This window comes from Eriocheir sinensis, chromosome 25, assembly GCF_024679095.1.
Source record: "Eriocheir sinensis breed Jianghai 21 chromosome 25, ASM2467909v1, whole genome shotgun sequence".
Lineage (NCBI taxonomy): Eukaryota > Metazoa > Arthropoda > Malacostraca > Decapoda > Varunidae > Eriocheir > Eriocheir sinensis.
The window spans coordinates 18,562,714-18,581,049 of NC_066533.1; the positions used below are offsets into that span (position 1 = coordinate 18,562,714).

At 44.1% G+C, this 18,336-nt stretch overlaps 1 protein-coding gene across 1 annotated transcript; it reads right to left on the reverse strand.

Annotated features, from left to right (window-relative positions):
• Positions 1-1,871: 1,871 nt before the first annotated feature.
• Positions 1,872-16,231, reverse strand: LOC127003642 (complement factor H-like). The gene is made up of 25 exons (XM_050870552.1): positions 15,984-16,231; positions 15,798-15,880; positions 15,524-15,620; positions 14,626-14,725; positions 13,386-13,493; positions 12,828-12,900; positions 12,423-12,519; positions 12,158-12,330; positions 11,563-11,627; positions 11,216-11,406; positions 10,809-10,899; positions 10,210-10,331; positions 9,257-9,466; positions 8,627-8,806; positions 8,069-8,251; positions 7,656-7,835; positions 6,970-7,155; positions 6,338-6,529; positions 5,854-6,042; positions 5,261-5,452; positions 4,726-4,914; positions 4,400-4,588; positions 4,076-4,267; positions 3,414-3,602; positions 1,872-3,042 (listed from the first exon to the last, which is right to left on the reverse strand). The coding sequence occupies exons 1-25, from the start codon at positions 16,075-16,077 to the stop codon at positions 2,843-2,845; spliced, it is 3,765 nt and encodes a 1,254-aa protein (XP_050726509.1). The 5' UTR covers positions 16,078-16,231; the 3' UTR covers positions 1,872-2,842.
• Positions 16,232-18,336: the final 2,105 nt, after the last annotated feature.

Sequence of the window (18,336 nt, forward strand, 5' to 3'; positions counted from 1 at the left end):
CGAACACCGGTACCCCAGGTCGAGCCGCGGCCAGGGACCAGCGCGTTGGTGAGTAGGCGGAGGTTTTTTGTAGCTTTGAACATTGTGGTGGAGCGTTAGTGGTTGTTTATGGTTGTGTGCGAGAGTTGGGTCAGTGGCGTGTTATCATCCTCTGTCTGTTGGGTGTTGAGGCTGCCGAGGCTGCTTGTTGTTGTCCCCCGGCAGCTGAGCTTGAACTTGATCTGGTTATCTTAGTGACTGCACTGTTCTGTTCTGTTGATGTTAGCCTTTGCAACGGCACTTTCTTATTTTGACCTGTAACGCATTGTATCGCTTCTTAGGGCCTCCTTCTCAATACTTCTGATACTTCACACCATGCACTTAGTTACTTCACAGTGCACACTTATACACTTCACCCTAAGCTGATGTGTTATTCTGCTTTTTTTTTTTTTTTTTTTTTTTTTTTCCTGGCTTTGCTTTTCTATGCCCTTTTATTAGATTTTCACCATTACACTTTTCTTTTCACTCCACTTTCACTGCTCAGTTATTTTTTTCCCAACAGCATGCCAAGAAAAGTTTTGTGTGGGGTATTAATTTCACTGCTTAATTTCCTCCTTACAGCCATATAGTCTTAATTAACACGGTACTTATTCCTCCGTCTTCCTCCTCCACTCAGCTATTCCACTCCTCTTCCCCAATGATCTCCACCACTTGGGCTTTCTCCTCCTCCTCCTCCTTCTTTTGCCCTGTTCCGCTTTGTATCTCTTTCTACGGTTCTTGCTGGATAACTCGTCTTTTTACAATGTACCCGATAGTTTGCTTGACAAGATAGTGTATACAGAGTACCTATTAGGCTGAGTATACACGCATACATGGTTAGCTCTTGTATGGGAAGGTAGGCTAATTTTCAAGAGATTTACCTTATAATATCTCATAGCCTTCTCATTTAGGCCTGCACATGATGCTTTATAGCTGACTGAGTGTTGATTCTTATGGTAAACAGCACGGTTGTTACTTCAAGTGCCGTATTTAGGAGGCGACATAAATATGGTCGAGGGTGAAGTTAAAGCTGGCAAAACAAAATCTGTATCATGATGTTAGGATACTGATATAAAATAACTGTAAATATCGACTCAGTTTCTCTGTTAGCCGCCCACGGTGATTATAAAGGGAACAAGGGAGGGTAGTAGGCACAGGGCGTGAAGCAGCTTATGTCCGGAGTCGAAGTCAGAGTTTGATTTCTTTCTTAACAAATCACAAGTCTATTCGTTAACCTGGTAGCAACGACGGGCCAAATTTGTGGCTTTAACGTGTACCAGTGACGCGCCAAATTTTCGCCATGGTATAAATCCCCAAATATAGATGATGCTTAAACTGATCACAAATGCGTTGATATATATTATGAAATGGTTTGCATGAGTGATGATTTTTTCTCATTTTTCTCGCTCAGAGGGGCCTTTAAGAAACATGATCCCCGCAGGTACCGGGTTAACGTCTCCCAAAGCTCACATGTTCTCCTTCCTTATTCCTGTCCCCCCTCCCTCTCCCTCTCCCCCATTGCTCTCCCTATAGTGGTACTCTTAAGATGCTTCCTCTTCTCCAATCAACTATTTCCAAAGGCCAAAAAGATCAGTCGGGTTCTAATGAGTGTTTTTTTTTAAGGTTTTTGGTACAGAAGAAGAGTCACACTACCACCAGGATCATAAAACTACCGTACCCTTAAAATGCCCCAAACTCCTACGAAAACCGTGTCAAATAAGTGTATTTGGGCAATGTTTAAAAATATGATCCTATTACTTGTGTTAGCCCGCTCTGAAATGTATATATTTATCCCAGGGAGGTGAAAGGAGATACCAAACTCTGATCATTCTTTTTACTAACATTCAGCAAGATTAAGGATGATTTACACTTTCAGTAGAAACATACAACTTTATCACAAGACGTTATACATTTCAAAGTAATAAGAACAATACAAACATTACAAGTTATACATATATTTCAAAGTTTACAATACTAGTGACCCAGACTATATCATCAGTGAAAACATTCACACACACATTCACACAAGAACAGTTCAAGATTAAAGAGAGAATGAAGGAGAAGACAAAGATATAGTGATGATGATGATGATGATGATGGTGTTATGGGATTAGTTAGCATACATTAATATCGTCGACATCCGTCCTCTGAAGAAAAAAAATGTGTTAGTTCATAAAGCAGCATATTAGGTAACACACCAAAAGACTCATTAGCAACACACATGAAAAGATTAATTCAGCAACACACACAAAGATTCATTCATTCAGCAACACACACAAAGATTCATTCATTCAGCAACACACACAAAGATTCATTAATTCAGCAACACACACAAAGATTCATTCATTCAGCAACACACACAAAGATTCATTCATTCAGCAACACACACAACAGACTCATTGAGCAACACACTTTGACTCATTCAGATTTTAAAGTAAGATGACCATAACTAGCACACAGAAATAATTACATATATATATAATTTTCAAGACACTTAGAAACACACTCAAATTAGCATTCATTCTTGTAAATATAATGAATTACTCGCACACACAAAGAATCACACGCATATGTATATATATAAATTTCAAGACACATAGAAACATACTTAAATTAGCATTCATTAGTATAAATATAATGATACTCCTGAAAAAAAGAGGTTAGTGAGCTCAGATAATAATTTCCTTAAGATTAAAATTCAATCTTAAATGTAGTAATCTTAAATGAATGTAAACTGTAAAAAAAAATGTAAAAGACTATACAATTACACTCCTGAAACATCATAAAACATTGCAAAAAAAACATCCTAGAAACACCAACAAGGTCAAAGGAAATACTCACAATAGGAACAATTGGCGGTGAAGTTAAGCCAGCCTGTCTCGGTGCAGGGGACGGTGTAGTTGTCAATGCCGGGGGAGACACGATGATCACGAAGACACACCACCAGAAGCTCCTGCCCCTTCGTCCATGTCCTTAAGTCGAAGTTGGAATCAGCGTTGATGACGTTGAGCCTCTCGCGACACACTGAAAGCCGTGGCAAAGGAAGGGATGAGATGGGTGTGATGGCAAAGGAAGGGATGAATGTGAATAGTGATGGAAGGGGTGAAATGTGTATGGGGAAGGAAGGGGTGAGATATGCACCCTTTTGTCCATATGCCCGCCACTGTTTTGGAAGTGATAGATTCGACATTAAATAATTCTGAGTCCTAAAACGCTTTGTATATCTCGTTGCAAAGGGTCAGTACTACACAGTGTTCTCCCTTTTGCTCGTGTATGCAGTGGAGAGTGTTTTAGAGGAAGTAAATTTGATATTAAGTACTTCTAAGGTGTAAAACGTTCTGTACATCATATTGCAAATGGTCATCTCTTCACATGGGCCATTCCTTTGCTCTTACCCGCCACGCAGGGGTCAGTCACGTTCCACCCGTCCTCGGTACACACGTAGGAGGTCACGTTCTCGGTGGTGTTGGCGGTGAGCAGATCGTCAGGGCAGTGCCGCCGAGCCTCCTCCCCCACCTTCCACACGCCTACCCCGTCCTCCTCCTCCGATAGGGTTTTGCCTCCTAGATCTTCCAGGAGGCACACTGCGAAGGGAGAGTTATGTGGACTTAGGCGAAAGTGACTCCCCCTCTCCTTCCCCTCCCCACACATAACCTTCCGTAGCTTCTGATTAAGCTCATAACCCCCTTTTATCCAGAGTTATTTCTAGGATTTAACTTCTTTCATTCACCACATTCATATTTCAGCCCGTAATCTCTCTTTCCTTCCATTTCTGCCTCTCTACTTCATCCACTTCTTAGTCAAGTTCATATAGGCCTTGTTTTTTCATTCCCTCATTAGTCAAGTTCATATAGGCCTTGCTTTTTCGTCAACTCTTATGTGAATCTCACCTAGGCCTTGCTTTTTCCTCCCCTCCCTAGTCAAACTTATATAGATCTTGCTTTTTCCTCCCCTCCTTGGTCAAACTCATATAGGTCTTGCTTCTTCTTCCACTCCTTAGTTAACCTCATAAGCCACTCAGTCCTTAGTACAGCTCACCATAGGTCTTGCTGCTCACCTTCCACGCACGGGTCGACGTCCACCCAGCCGTCGGGGGTGCAGAGGATCGTCGTGTTGTGAGAGGTCAGGGTTGTGTTGCTCCGGCGTTCCTCAGGGCAGGCAAGCGTCACCATGTCACCCTCTCGCCCGGGCTCCCTCTCATTGTCCCATTCCAAGGTCACGTTCCCGAAGTCTGGCCTGTTGGTACACACTGAAAGAGAGATAGAGAGGGAGATAGATAGTTAGATAGACAGAGAGAGAGAGAGAGAGAGAGAGAGTTTGTTTTCATAATACTCAATCTGGAGACTCAACACATACCCCGGTCGAGTCAAAGCTCCCTCACCTCTCACACAAGGATGCACGACCCACCAGCCGGTCTCGACACACTGTACTTGAGTGGTGGTACCGTTGAGAGTCTCGTTGCTGTAAAAGTTCTCACGGCACTCCACCGTTAGCTCCGTATCCAGAAATGCCACGCTGCCTGCCCCCCACTCTATGTTCGTAGCATCCGCGTCTGGGTCCACTGTGCATGCTGGGTTGAAAGGAGATAAAGAGTTAAGAAGGAGGGGATTAAGTGATAAGGGCATTAGGGTATTGATTTAGGGGTGATGCAAGGCCTGAAGTTAGGTTGATATTCATAACTTTCACGTATGGGTCAGCACACTTCACCTTTGGCACAGGAGTCCAGGTGGGCCCAGCCGTCTGGAGTGCAGCTGACAGTGGTGGTGGAGGCCATGATCGTGTCGTTGTTGCGGTAACCGTCAGGGCAGTTCAGGGTTACGTTATCGGCTATCCTTTTCGGCCCACGCGACCCCCAGTCCACGGACACATTACCGAAGTTTGGGGGCTCACCGCACACTTGAGAAGGAGAGAGAGAGGGAGAGAGGGTAATAGAAGGGGAACAGAACAGAAGAGGAGACATAAAGGGGTAAAAGGAGAGGGAGTATATATATGTTTACCAGTGAATTTCGACATATTTCACGTATTTTAGGGCTTCCATGTAGTAGAAAGTGCAGAAAGGGGTAGAGAGAGAAAGATAGATACGTGTACCAATAAATTTCGACATATTGCGCGTAGTTTTAGGCCTTCCAAGTGGATATAAGCATTTGAGAAGACAGTGCTAAAGATGAACAGGTCAGATCAAACTCAATCCACGTTAGATCAACCCTTCCCAACCTTCCCCCAGGCGTCCCTTCCTCCTCACCTTGAACACAGGGATGTGTGACGACCCAGCCCACTCCGGCATTACACTGCACCTTGGTTGTGTTGTCTGTGAGGGTATTGTTGCTAAAGTGGTCCGCCTGACACTTGGCAGCTACTTCGCTCAGCACAACCCCGAGGTGGCCAGGTTCCCACACTATCTTGCTGTTGGCAGTGTCTGGGTCTTCCTCGCAAACTGTGGCAGGGAGGGAGAGGATGGTTAGTTTAGGGATGGTAAAAGATGGATCCGAAGGCGAAAAAGAGAAATAAGGTTGAGGTTCGAATCTTAACCACCCGTTTAAGAATTCATGGTCAGAGTTGCTCGCTGAAGAAGAAACAGTCACCCATTCATGAAGTAATGGTTAATGTCACGTTTAGAACTCTAATGGATGCAGGAGGAGACTTTACTAAGGACAGAGCATGGGGTTAAAAGGCCCAAAAAATTGAGCTTCATGGTTAGAATCGATCGCTTAAGATGAAACGGTCACTCATTCAAGAAGTAAAGGTTACGATCACTTCAAGAACTCTAGTGGACGCAACAGGAGGCTTTGCATGTACAGGGCCACTTCTCGGTCCTTACAGATCTATTCAGCTCACCTTGCAGGCAGGTATCCATATGCTTCCACTCGTCTTTGGTACAGCGGACGAGGGTGGTGTTTAGGGTCATGTTCTTACTGTTGCGGTAACCTATTGGGCAGTCAAACCACACCTCATCATTTAGTGTCCCCGGCTCCCTGTCCACCCACGTGATGTTCAGGTTATTAAAGGTCGGTGGCACTCTGCACGCTGAAGAATGAAAGAGGAGAGTCGTTACAAAGGGAAGAGGTTTTACGAAGGCGTTTATAACCTACATGTTGTTGAACGAAGAAAGGAGAAAAAGGCTTAAGGTTATGTGATTTTCCATACGAGTCAAGAAAGGAAAACGTGAATACCCTTGGGATTTTCACTTAAGGGACAGTTGGCTCACGCAGGATGCAGGGATGGACAGATAATGAATAAATAAAGGAGAAAAGACATGAAGTTTTGGTAATTTGACTTCCCATAGGATTTTGCATGAGTATATGACATGTAGTTGGCTTACACAGGACGCAGGGATGGACAGCTTCCCAGCCATTGGGGTTGCAGCGGACGATGGTATTGGTCTCATTGAGTGCTCCTGCGTTGTAGTAGTTGGAATAGCACCTGGCTGGCACCTCGTCCCCCAGTCGCCCATTGTCTGTGTTGCCGTCCCAAAATGCGTGTTCGTCCGCCAAATCCGGGCTTTGAAAACACACTAAGGCGCGGGAAAGATAGGAGTTGGAAAGGTGATGGAAAGATAAAGGTTGAAAAAGCGTGAAAAAGATAAAGAGTTGAAAAGATGGAAAAAAATATAAAAGAAAGAAAGATGAAAGTTGAAAAGGGGCGGAAAAGATAGAAGTTGCAATTCAGAGACCGCCCCCCCCCAAAAAAAAAATAATGATGGTCGAAATAACATGTAAAAATAAACAAAACAAAATAAGAGATTGAAGTTCAAGAAGTAAGAACAGTCATAGAAATGCGTAAAAAAAGATAATATATATATAAAAAAAAACCTGGAAATAATAACTTTTTTTAATATATATAAAAAAACTGGAAATAATGACTTTTTTAAATGGCATCGTTCGAAATTGTTAGATAATTTTAGTCACTACAGAACACACGTGAAGTAATTAAGAGGGATTAGCTTTTTGGCACCTTGTTCGCAGGTGGTCGCGTTCTGCCAGCCCTCGGAGGTGCAGGCTATCCTTTGCTCGTTCTCGGCGCTAGGGTACAGGTGGAGGCCCGGGTCGCAGGTGCCTTTGACGTGGGAACCATCGGGCCACACTTTGCCGGAGCTCCAGTCCGTAGTTCCATTAGCCACCTCAGGTTTCCCCTCGCACACTACAGGAAGGTTGAGGAGGTTATATAGAGTCATATTCTTCAACATTTCAGTGCCAAATTCACATATTTGTCAAAGCTTTTATAGGAGGAGTTTTGAGCATTTCCAGGGATAGTTTTATGACCCTGGTGGTAGTGTGTTTGTTGGGCCCTTCTTCTGTACCATGAATCCAAAGAAACACTCATTAGAACCCGACTGATCTCCTTTTTGGCATTACGAAATAGTTAGTTAGTTAGTTAGTTAGATAGTTAGGTAGTTAGTTAGTTAGATAGTTAGTTAGTTAGTTAGTTAGTTGGGCCCTTCTTCTGTACCATGAATCCAAAGAAACACTCATTAGAACCCGACTGATCTCCTTTTTGGCATTACGAAATAGCTGATGTAAGAGGCGGAAGAACTCGAAACATCTGAGAATACTGACTGTACCACCATTCCTTTATTTAACTGACTTTCTCTACCTTCTACTTCACCACTCACCATCCCTCTTCCCCCACCACCACCTCACCTTTCAAACACCCTTCCGTCTTCTCCCAGCCGTTCTCGGTACACGCCACCTTCAGCGTCGAGGCATTGGCGCTCACGAAGAGGAGGTCGTCGATGCAAGTGGCCGTGATTTTGGTGCCCACTTCCCACATTGTGCCTTGATCCACCGTCGCGTTGCCCACCTTGAGATTACCCAAGCACCCTGCCAAGAGGTGCCACAAGGTAAGGGATCGATGGTTTTGTTGTAGGTTGTATAGCGAGTGACTGGAGTGGGATAGGCGTCAAAAGGTAAGGGAGTCGTTGATTAGAGTTTTTTTTGTGTGTGTTAGGAATGACTGTGTGGCTCCTGCAACTACTACTATTACCACTATTATCACAACTAACACTACTATCATGCTGGAATTAAGTCTTTCGGTGTCAATACGACCCACAAACCTTGGACGCAGCCTTCTAGATTCTCCCAACCATCGTCAGTACACTCCATCGTTCGCCTCGTGTTTATCTCATTGGGGACAAAGAACCCATTGTTGCAGGTGACGTTGATCATCTCGCCGACTTCCCACATGGTGTCGCTCCAGTCTGTCGTTGCGTTGGCCACCTCAGGCTCGTCAAGACACACTAACCGGTGGAAAGAGAGAAATATGCAGAGACAAGAAAATAAGAAAATAATCGCCTACTCTATACGGTGAAAGGAAAAGAAAATCGTGAAATATGGAAAAGAAAAAATGAATCGCTCAGTGAATGGAGACAACTAAGAAAGAAGAATCACCAAACATTTCAACATTAAAACGAAAAACAAAAACAAAAACGAGAAATGTGCAGAGACCGAGAAATGATCACTTACTCCATACGACGAGAGGAAAAGAAAATCGAAAAGGCAAAGGAAAAGGAATCGCCCAGTGAATGAAAACTAAGCAAGAGTAATCAAATATTCGTACATAAAAAAAGAGTTTCGGGCAGGGCGTAGACTGACCTGACTCTATTTAGACTTACCTTTCTTGCACTCCTTCCCTTTCCATCCCGTGACAGTGCAAACCACCTGCTGCTCGTGCGTGTTGTCCACCAGATACCCGTCCATGCATTCCACCGTCACCTTACTATCCACCATCCACGGCCCAGCGTTCGATTTCGACTTGGAGTTAGCCACAGTGTCGTAAGGGTTGTTGAGGCACTCTGGAAGGATAAAAATGATGGGATACTCGTTTTAGAGGTTTTAGAGGGAGTTGATGATTGTTTCGTGATTATTTTTGTCTTATCTGCTTCTTCTTTCCCGCCTCTTCCCTCTGAATGCCTCAATTTTGGGGTTGTGCTTTGGGGTTTAAGGTATGTATTATCAGACACTCCCACCTCTCACATCAACTCTTTCCAAAGGCTGAAAGGAAAATTAATCGGGTTCTAATGAGTGTTTCTTTAGGTTCATGTTACAGAGGAAGGATCAAACTACCACCAGGGTCATAAAACTACCCCTGGACCCCCCCCCCCCCTCCCCAACTCCTACGAAAGCCTTGTGTGCCTGGGTGCTGAAATGTTAAAGTATATGATCGTGAGACCCTCTTCATGTCACACAGCAGTATTGGGGTTCGAACTATTCACGATTGAACGCTCACTCGCACACACACTTACGGTTGCACTCCTCCACGTGCTCACGCTCCCCATTGTATTTGTAGGCCCCGTTGTATTCCTTGCAGTTGAACCGTTGCACCATTTCTCCGTCCGCCGTGGCCATTCCTTTGGGACACACGTAGTCGATCCAGTACGTCTCATAACCCGGGTGTATCGAGTCACTTGTATTGTTGGTCATGTGAGGGTGCATCGGCAGGGTCTCGTTGCACACTGCCGGGTTAAAAAGAAAAGGTAGATTAGTGGGTGTTTATGTACACCAATTTTAACTTCCTTAGCGTAGATATCGCAGAGGGCTTAGATGTTGTTACCTGGCTGTTCTCCTGGTGGATTTAATGGTTTTGTGTGGTTTTATTGCACAGGTATATTATTTATTCATTCACCTGGTTTTTAGTGTTAGAAAGTGACTTGTTGTTTCCTAATTGGGTTAATTCATTATACTACTTTTTGTAAGGTTAGAGATATAGCTTATCTCTTAATGAACTTGGCTTATCATTAGTGTTAGAATATGACCTGTCGTTTCCTATGGGTTTGAAATCAATGGGAGTTTTATGGACATACCTAAAGCCCTTCCTCACCCACACTCTTTGTCTCCCTCCTCCTCTTCCTTTCCCCCTCCTCTTACTCCTCCTCCTCCTCCACCTTCTCCTCATTGTCTTCTCTTCCTTCTTCCCTTTCTTCTCGTCCCCTTCATGCTCACTAATGTTACGGTTTCTTCTTTTTCTCGTTGTTCTCTTCCTCCTCCTCATCTACACTTTTCTTCACTATCACCACTATCAACGCCACCACCCGAATGACCATCAACACCACCACCTCCCAAGGATAGCTTACTCCTACCCCAAAACTCAACCTTACCTACCCTTACCCTCCCTCGAAACCCAGGCTCACCCAACCTCCCCCTCCCTCCCCCTCATCCTCACCCATCCCTCATCCTCCCTTGATCCCAAAAGCCTTACCCACGACACCGATACACTGGGAAAGAGGTTCAAGCGGCGCCCATCCCCCGAGTTGGCCGTGGCAGGAGCGATTTTGCACCTTTTTCCCGACCTCACCGTCCACGAAGAAACCCGGATCACAGCTGCAAGTTAAAGACATGTTCAGAAAAAAAGCGTGAGTGTTGTCCCTCTTGGGTAGGTTGTAGGGATAATGAAGGAAGTGACGTACGCAAAGGAAGTCTGCGAAAATGATGTTTGAAGATGACATGCTACAGATGGATTGTGTTTGAAGATGCGTGAAGGTGACACGTGAGGATAATGAGATGGTTTAGATTTTTTTTTTTTTTTTTTTTTTTTTTCATGTTTTTGCAAGCCTGTGAAGATCGGAAATGTGGAGGATTGCCTAAACACGCTTGTATGCATCGTTCATTGTTTTTTTTTTTGTTTTTTTTTGGTCACACACACACACACACACACACACACACACAGTTAGTTAGTTAGTTAGTTAGTTGGGCCCTTCTTCTGTATCATGAATACACACACACACACACACACACACACACACACACACACACACACACACACACCTTCCCCCCATCCCCACACTCATTCAAACTCACGTGTAGGTTGCAAGTTCATGAATGGTAAGGTTCCCGAAGCGCCTTTCTGTTACAGCGTGTTCAGGTGCCGGCGGGGGAGGCGTCAAGCAACCTGTTGGGAAAAAAATGAAAAATTATAAAGAACCCAAAAGAGAGATACAGAGGAGAGTGAGGCAGAGAAGGTTGCAATGTTTCGGACATGTGAGAAGAGAGATTAAGCACTTGACTCCATCTTTGCAATTTTTCCCCCATTCTCTGATTATATCGTTCAAAGGCTGGCCAAGAGAGTAAATCCTCCCGTGAACATGAAGTAATATGGAAACTTTAAGCGTTAGGACATTTACTCTCAGCATCGCACTGCATTCTCTCAATTTCTCGCCCATTTTCTTATATATCGTTCATCCCATTAATGTTACGGGCATCTGTACCGAGCAGGCCGTGGAATTCGCAGACGGAAAGAGCGGCGGTGGAGTTGAAGTCGGTGGCGGTGAGCTCCCAGGTCTCGTTCTTGTGCACGGTGAGGTACAGGTGCCCCTTCCCGTTTACCCCGGAATTGTTCACGGCCTGCCACACCTCTTTCTCCACTTCGTACATTCCATCCAGCGAGGGGTCCCCGAATCTGTTGTTGAGGGTTGTCATTTTTAGTTGGTATATGTGGGTGTGGGTGTGGATGTATGTATGTGGATGGGTGTGGGTGGGTGTGGGTGTATGTACGTGGCTGTGTGTGTGTGTGTGTGTGTGTTGGCGTTAGTACGAAAGAAACAGGCAGACTTACGCCACATTAAGTCCAATGGCCACCTCCACGAAGTCCTCCGGGTGTTTGTTCCAATCCACAGTCACCTGAGAACGCACCACGAAATGATTCAGGTTAATAATTTAGTCCCCGTGAAAACCCTGTCTTTGGGAGGAATTACAAAAACACTCGTATTGTCAAGCGTTTCGGGTTCTTGTTACGTCTGTTTTTCAAGGCCGAAGAGAAGATACGTTGGGTTGTCAGGAGTGTTTTTCCTGTTCACAGCGCGGAAGCTTTGCAAAACTACCGTCAGGGTCATGAAGCCCCGGCAACTTCAACGAGAGCCTTTTGAGATAGACGTGCTAAGGCTCCGAAGAGTTTAATAATATGGACTTAAGCGTTTTGCTGTTCCGGATTCAGCGTTTTAACTTTTCATTTACCGGAAAATAATATAAATCAAGTGGTAAGCGGAACTACAACAAAATATTTACTTACTCATTTTAAACGGAAGATAATCAAGAAGCTCAAAATGAGATAACAAAGCCAGTTCACAACCATCTTGAACTTAAACTTGATATATGGAAAAAAAGAAAAACAAACCGTGCCTAATTAGTTAAGAAAATATGATCTATCTAACCTTCACGAACCAAGCGACCTCGGACATTTGCTGGCGTGTTACTGGGTGCGCGAGTCCGGACCCGTTCCTGTTGCACCTGGCGAGGGCGTCCAGAAAGGTTGTGTCACCTGAAGACTCCTCCACCAAGTGATAGCAACGAACACCCACCAGTTTAAACCCAGGCGGACACGAGGCTGCGGGAAGAGGTGGTAGCTTAGGTTAGGGTTTGCATACGGAAGGAAAGAAAGTCCACCTCACCTGTCCAGTCAAGGTCACACATCCTTACCTGGGTACATGCAGCTGACGCTCATTCTATTGTGGCAGTATTCGCTTATGAAGTATTTGTCCCTTTTCACGGTCACGCACTGATGCAATCCGGCTCCCTGCGAAAAGAGAAAAAAAAAGGTGTTGTGGAAAGTAATATAAAAAAAACTTTCCGGTGCAGAGAACTGAGAGCTTTTGAGATTTGGCGAAAAATTATGTAGTTTCTGATTTCTCACTAATCGTGGAAAAATATATATATAGGTTGATAGATAGATAAGATCTCTCTCTCTCTCTCTCTCTCTCTCTCTCTCTCTCTCTCTCTCTCTCTCTCTCTCTCTCTCTCTCTCTCTCTCTCTCTCTCTCTCTCTCTCTCTCTCTCTCTCTCTCTCTCTCTCTCTCTCTCTCTCTCTCTCTCTCTCTCTCTCACCGTCTCGCTCTCTTCCATTTCACTCCGAATAGGCATGTTGTCTGTCACGGGGGGGAAGTAGGTCTTCGGGTTCCTGTAGGGAGGAGTAGAAACTATGAATTAGAGGTAAAACAAGTGTGGCTGAGGATTCGTACCAGGAAAGATGTAATTGAGGAGGAGGAGGAGGAGGAGAAAGAGTGTGGTTAAGAGAAAGATGACGAACAAAGAGGTATAGTCATTAAGCCATAGAGGTGGATCATAATGTTAGCAAGAAGGAGGTGGTAAGGAAGAGTGTGAGTGAGAGAGAGAAAGATTAAGAGTATGGAGATGAAGCACTCACTAACCCGTTAAAGTTGGCCATTGTAACCTCATAGGGGACTCAATCTGACTGACTAATACCCTGGAACAACCAGGGGAACGGTCGAGGAGGATTGTGGCTAACGGAGAAATGACGACTAGTAGAATGACCTTTTCAGCATTATCTTTAAGTGTAACACCGTAGCATTGACCTTCAAGTATATTCGTCAAGTGTTTATTTCAAGTGTGATCCTCAAGTTTGTCCTCCTATTTGAGCCTTACGTGACAAAGTAGCCGGTCAGGTACGCCACTTCGTCCACGGCATCACTGGTCTCGTTCAGGTCGGCGAAATCCGTGATGTAGGCCAGCGTTGCGTTGTACTTAGCACACCTGTGGAAGCATATTAGGTGCGAGGGTAGTGGGTAGCTTCACTGACCTTACCTTTAGCAAGTTTAACATTTTCTTGAACTTCAACTCGTATTTGCCCTCGATTCCCCATAAGAAGAAGACGAAGACGAAGAAGAAGTATACGATCATTAAAAGTGGGAGAGATTCATATGCCGTCACACCCCATAAGGAAAAATAAGAACGTTAGACGAGAAGAAGAACAAGAACAAGAAGAACTCAATACTACTAATGCAACCCAACCCCAACCTCCAAGAACCCCGAACTAGACAGCATTGCAACATGACCCTTACTTAGAAGAACCTCAGACTATAGGCGATAAAGAGACACCAGGTACTCACATTGCAGCTCCCTGGACGGTGTTGACCCCATGAAACTCAAACTGAGGTTCATTGCACAAAGTGATGAACCTAATGCACTTTGACCCATCCTTCGTCTTCGTGAATTTCTCGGGACAGGTGATTGGGAATGGGACATCTGTTTAGGGAGAGAGAGAGAGAGAGAGAGAGAGAGAGAGAGAGAGAGAGAGAGAGAGAGAGAGAGAGAGAGAGAGACGCGGACTTTCAATAATATAAAATGGAACAAAACTCATATAAAATCCCTGTCACCATTATAGTCATCATCATCATCATCATCATCATCGTATAGACACCACACCGTGCTTGATCCAATGCTATAAGTACCTTTATTTTGCTCCTTGAGCTTGATCAAGACTTCAACCTTATAAATGCTCAAAATGGAGCGGGTGGAGAGGAAGTCCTGTGGAAGGAGGAGAAGAGGGGAGAGAAAAGGTTTACCATAGATTAGAATGCGATGTCTCGTAATTAAAAATGCTGTTGTTGTTGTTGGTGGTGGTGGTGTTGTTGGTGGTGGTGGTCGCAGTGAAAAATGTAGTAGTAGTAGTAGTAGTAGTAGTCGTAGTAGTAGTCGTAGTAGTAGTAGTAGTTGGCGTAGTAGTAGTAGTGGTGTCAGTAATATTAAAAAATAGTAGTAGTATTAGAAGCAACACCACAACCACCATCAACTCCACCACCACAAACACCACCACCACCACCACCAACAACAACAACTACAACACCACCAACAAAAAAAGTCTAACAAAAACGCCCTTCCTGACGAAGCACTCACCCTCATCTTGTCTGCCATGCCCCAATAGCAATTCTTGTTGTCCTCTAAGCAGAAGGGCTGACCCTCCAATGCCCTCAGGCGGTCATTCCCTGGGTGGTGAAGCAATGGAAGAAACAAAGAAAGCATAAATATTAACGTCCCGCCCTTTACCATGCCCTTATAAGTCTTGTTGTTGTTAAGATTCTTGGCTGTCCTGATAACTGTCCTTTTTACTGTAAGGGAGACAGCGCAAGGAGCAAAAAAATAAAACAGCAACAGTAAAAGCCCGCTAGACGCTGTCCCAACAAATGAGAACAGAGCGGGAGGCGAGAGAGAGGTCAGTTTTGGGTGCAAGAGGTCAGTTTTGAGGGTGAGAGGTCAGTTTCGGGGGTGAGAGGTCAGTTTCGGGGGTGAGAGGTCAGTTTTGGGTGCAAGAGGTCAGTTTTGGGTGCGAGAGGTCAGTTTGAGGGTGAGAGGTCAGTTTCGGTTGGCCTTATAAATCCGTTGTGATGCGTTATCAGAAAATACAAACATTATCGATATTCCACGCTCTGTCTTGCTGTCTGTATAGCTTCTTTTTTTTTTTTTACAACAAAGGAGACGGCTCAAGGGCAACAAAAAGAGCGTAGAATAAGAAAAGGCCGCTACTCACCGCTCCCACAACAAACAAAATTAAAGAGTTACCAAAAGAGAGTTCAATTTCGGGTAGAGAGATGTCTTGATACACTGTTTTGCTATTTTTTTTTTTTTATGTAATTGTTTGTCCTTGTAGGTGTCTGCTCCCTTTATATTTGCCTACGTTTTGAAGTAATACCACAGCAAAAACAAACCTATCGTCAACAGTCCACGCTTGGTCTTTGTGTCAGTATAATATTTGCTCCCCACACCTGTCCCTCGCCTCGTCTCACCTGTGTTGCCATGGTAGGCGCCGAGTGTCTCCAGCCTTCCTTCGGGGTTGATGTAGAGATTGTCGTAGAGCAGGTATTCCTCCGGTGTGGTGTGCAACTGCCAATTTGTACGCATTCAAGTTAGTACTCATCATGAAGTATAAGTGGTCTGAGAAATGGAACTGAGATGGAAAATAAATGTTTCAATTGTTACATATCCTGCCAATTTGTACGCACTCGAATTAGTACTTATTAGGAAAATATAAGTAAGGGGCTGAGATGTTTTCTCACTTACAAAACGCGTTAATCTGACGAGCAGTGCGTAGTAGCGTTTCTCGGTGTCCCTGTCGTAGAAGAAGGCGGTCAAGTTGTTCATTCCTGTAAGGGGAAGAGATTGAGTCACACATCAGTTCACACGCTGGGAACGGGAGCTGTTTCATCATCACGCCTTTCAAGGTACAGAAGGAAGGTCGTTACTTACCGATGAAGTACGAATTCTCACCGATGAGGTACGATTCATGATCGCCCTGAGGGTACTGAGAACCCTGTTTGCCGAGCTCGAGGTTTTGTTTCATCCGTACGAGTCTGAGCACCAGCGTGTAGCCGTTACTCGTATCGCAGACCACCTGGCGAGGGAGGGAACGGAGGCTCGGTGACTTGAATGATCTGTTCTTTTTTTTTCCCGTTATTTGCTCTGGTTAGATTAATCCATTTTTTTTGCTCTTGCTTTCTTTTTGTATTTATTTGTATTTATTTGTTTGTGTTTATTTGTATTTGTTTGTATTTGTATTCCTTTCGAGCGCATGCCACCCACTTTTTTCACTTCATATGCTCCAGTTAGACCAATCTAGTATTTTTGCTGTTGCTTTCTTGCTCTATTTATATAGTAACGCGCCTGTGTCTCGGAAAGTTAAAGGAAACTACATGAAAGTGGCTCCCTTATCTCTAATTTCCCTTTCCCTTATTACTTATTCACGTTGTTTCCTTTATCTCAGGTGATAACTGACGTGATTTACTTGGCGGTATTCAGCGACGTATTGATATTCATGAGAAATGAGTTTATTTAATCGTAATGTTGCGTCAGAGTGTGTTGGCGGGCTCAGCATTTTATTTACATATTTTATTCCCTTATTTCCCAAGGCTCGTGGCAAGGTACTTATTTTTTTTCCTTGTAGCTGGCGATAATTAATGGTGATTTATATTCATGAGGACGAGTATGCTTTCATTTCGTTCAAATATTTAGCCAAGTCCAGATTCCTGTCAATAAGTCCCTGATATCTATTCGTGTTATTACTAATTCTAACACTAATATTAACTTTCTATGCTACTAATATCGAGTCTTAACACTAACTACACTACCTCTAACACTACCTATAACACCACTAACACTACCTCTAACACTATTAAAGCCCCTAAACTTAACCAAAATTAATTCTAACACTAATATTAACTTTCTGTGCTACTAATATCGAGTCTTAACACTAACTACACTACCTCTAACACTACCTATAACACCACTAACACTACCTACAACACTATTAAAAGCCCCTAAACTTAACCAAAATCAATTCTAACACTTATATTAACTTTCTGTGCTACTAATATCGAGTCTTAACACTAACTACACTACCTCTAACACTACCTATAACACCACTAACACTACCTCTAACACTATTAAAGCCCCTAAACTTAACCAAAATTAATTCTAACACTAATATTAACTTTCTGTGCTACTAATATCGAGTCTTAACACTAACTACACTACCTCTAACACTACCTACGTGTACAGTTGGCGCAATTGAAAATGTCGCGATGAAGCGTTAACATCCGATAGCGAGACGATTCATCATCTCTACTAGTATTTCAAATTACGCTCCTCTCTAGGTTAAACCGCCACTTGCCGCATGGTTATTGAACATCTGGCAGCTAATTGGCGCCAAGATTGATAGATGACCTTGAACTCAGTGTCTGTCACTGAGTGATGAGAGGCGGTTACCGCATTGGGAAATGATCGATTTTCCTGTGTTTTTTCCCGTCACTCGTCTAATGTTACACTCCTATTCCAACAACAATGGCTGCGAGACCTCAAATTAACAGTGACAAAATCGCAGAGATAGTGGCCCTCTACAAGGCCGGAAAGCCACTAAAGGATATTTCAAATAGTGCTGGTGTTAACCTTAGAACTGTGCAACGCTGGGTGAAAAGATTTCTCGACGGTGGAGGTGTCTCACTACCAGGGCACAAGGAGCACCCTGGCAAAGCAAAACAAATTAACCAACGGACTTTAACTTCTGTCAGTTTAAGAACGGTGCAGCATTACATTCACGACGACCTGCAGTACCTCTCTCACCGGCCGCTGCCTAAACCCGAGCTGACAGAACGACAAAGGAGAAACAGACTTATTTTTGCCAAGAAATACAAAGAATGGGATGTCGTTAAGTGGCGTAGTGTGCTCTGGAGCGATGAGGCCATGTTCTGTGTAACCGGCAACCCGTCTGGCAGAGTGTACCGGCCCAGAGGCAGCGACCCCATTGACCCCAAGTACACGAGAGGCGTCTTGAAACACCCAGACAAAGTGATGGTATGGGGATGTTTTTCATATCACAGCATTGGTGACCTTGTATTTTTCCCTCAAAATGTGACTGTCAACAAAAACAATTACTTCGAGCTCTTATGTGACCACCTACCAGACTCTTTTGACATGTGTGGGGCCGACTTCTTCATGCAAGACGGTGCACCTTGTCACACTGCCAAGGATGTGACTCGGTGGCTCACAGACTGTGACATTCCATTCTTCAGTGATTGGCCAGGTAACTCACCTGATTTAAATCCAA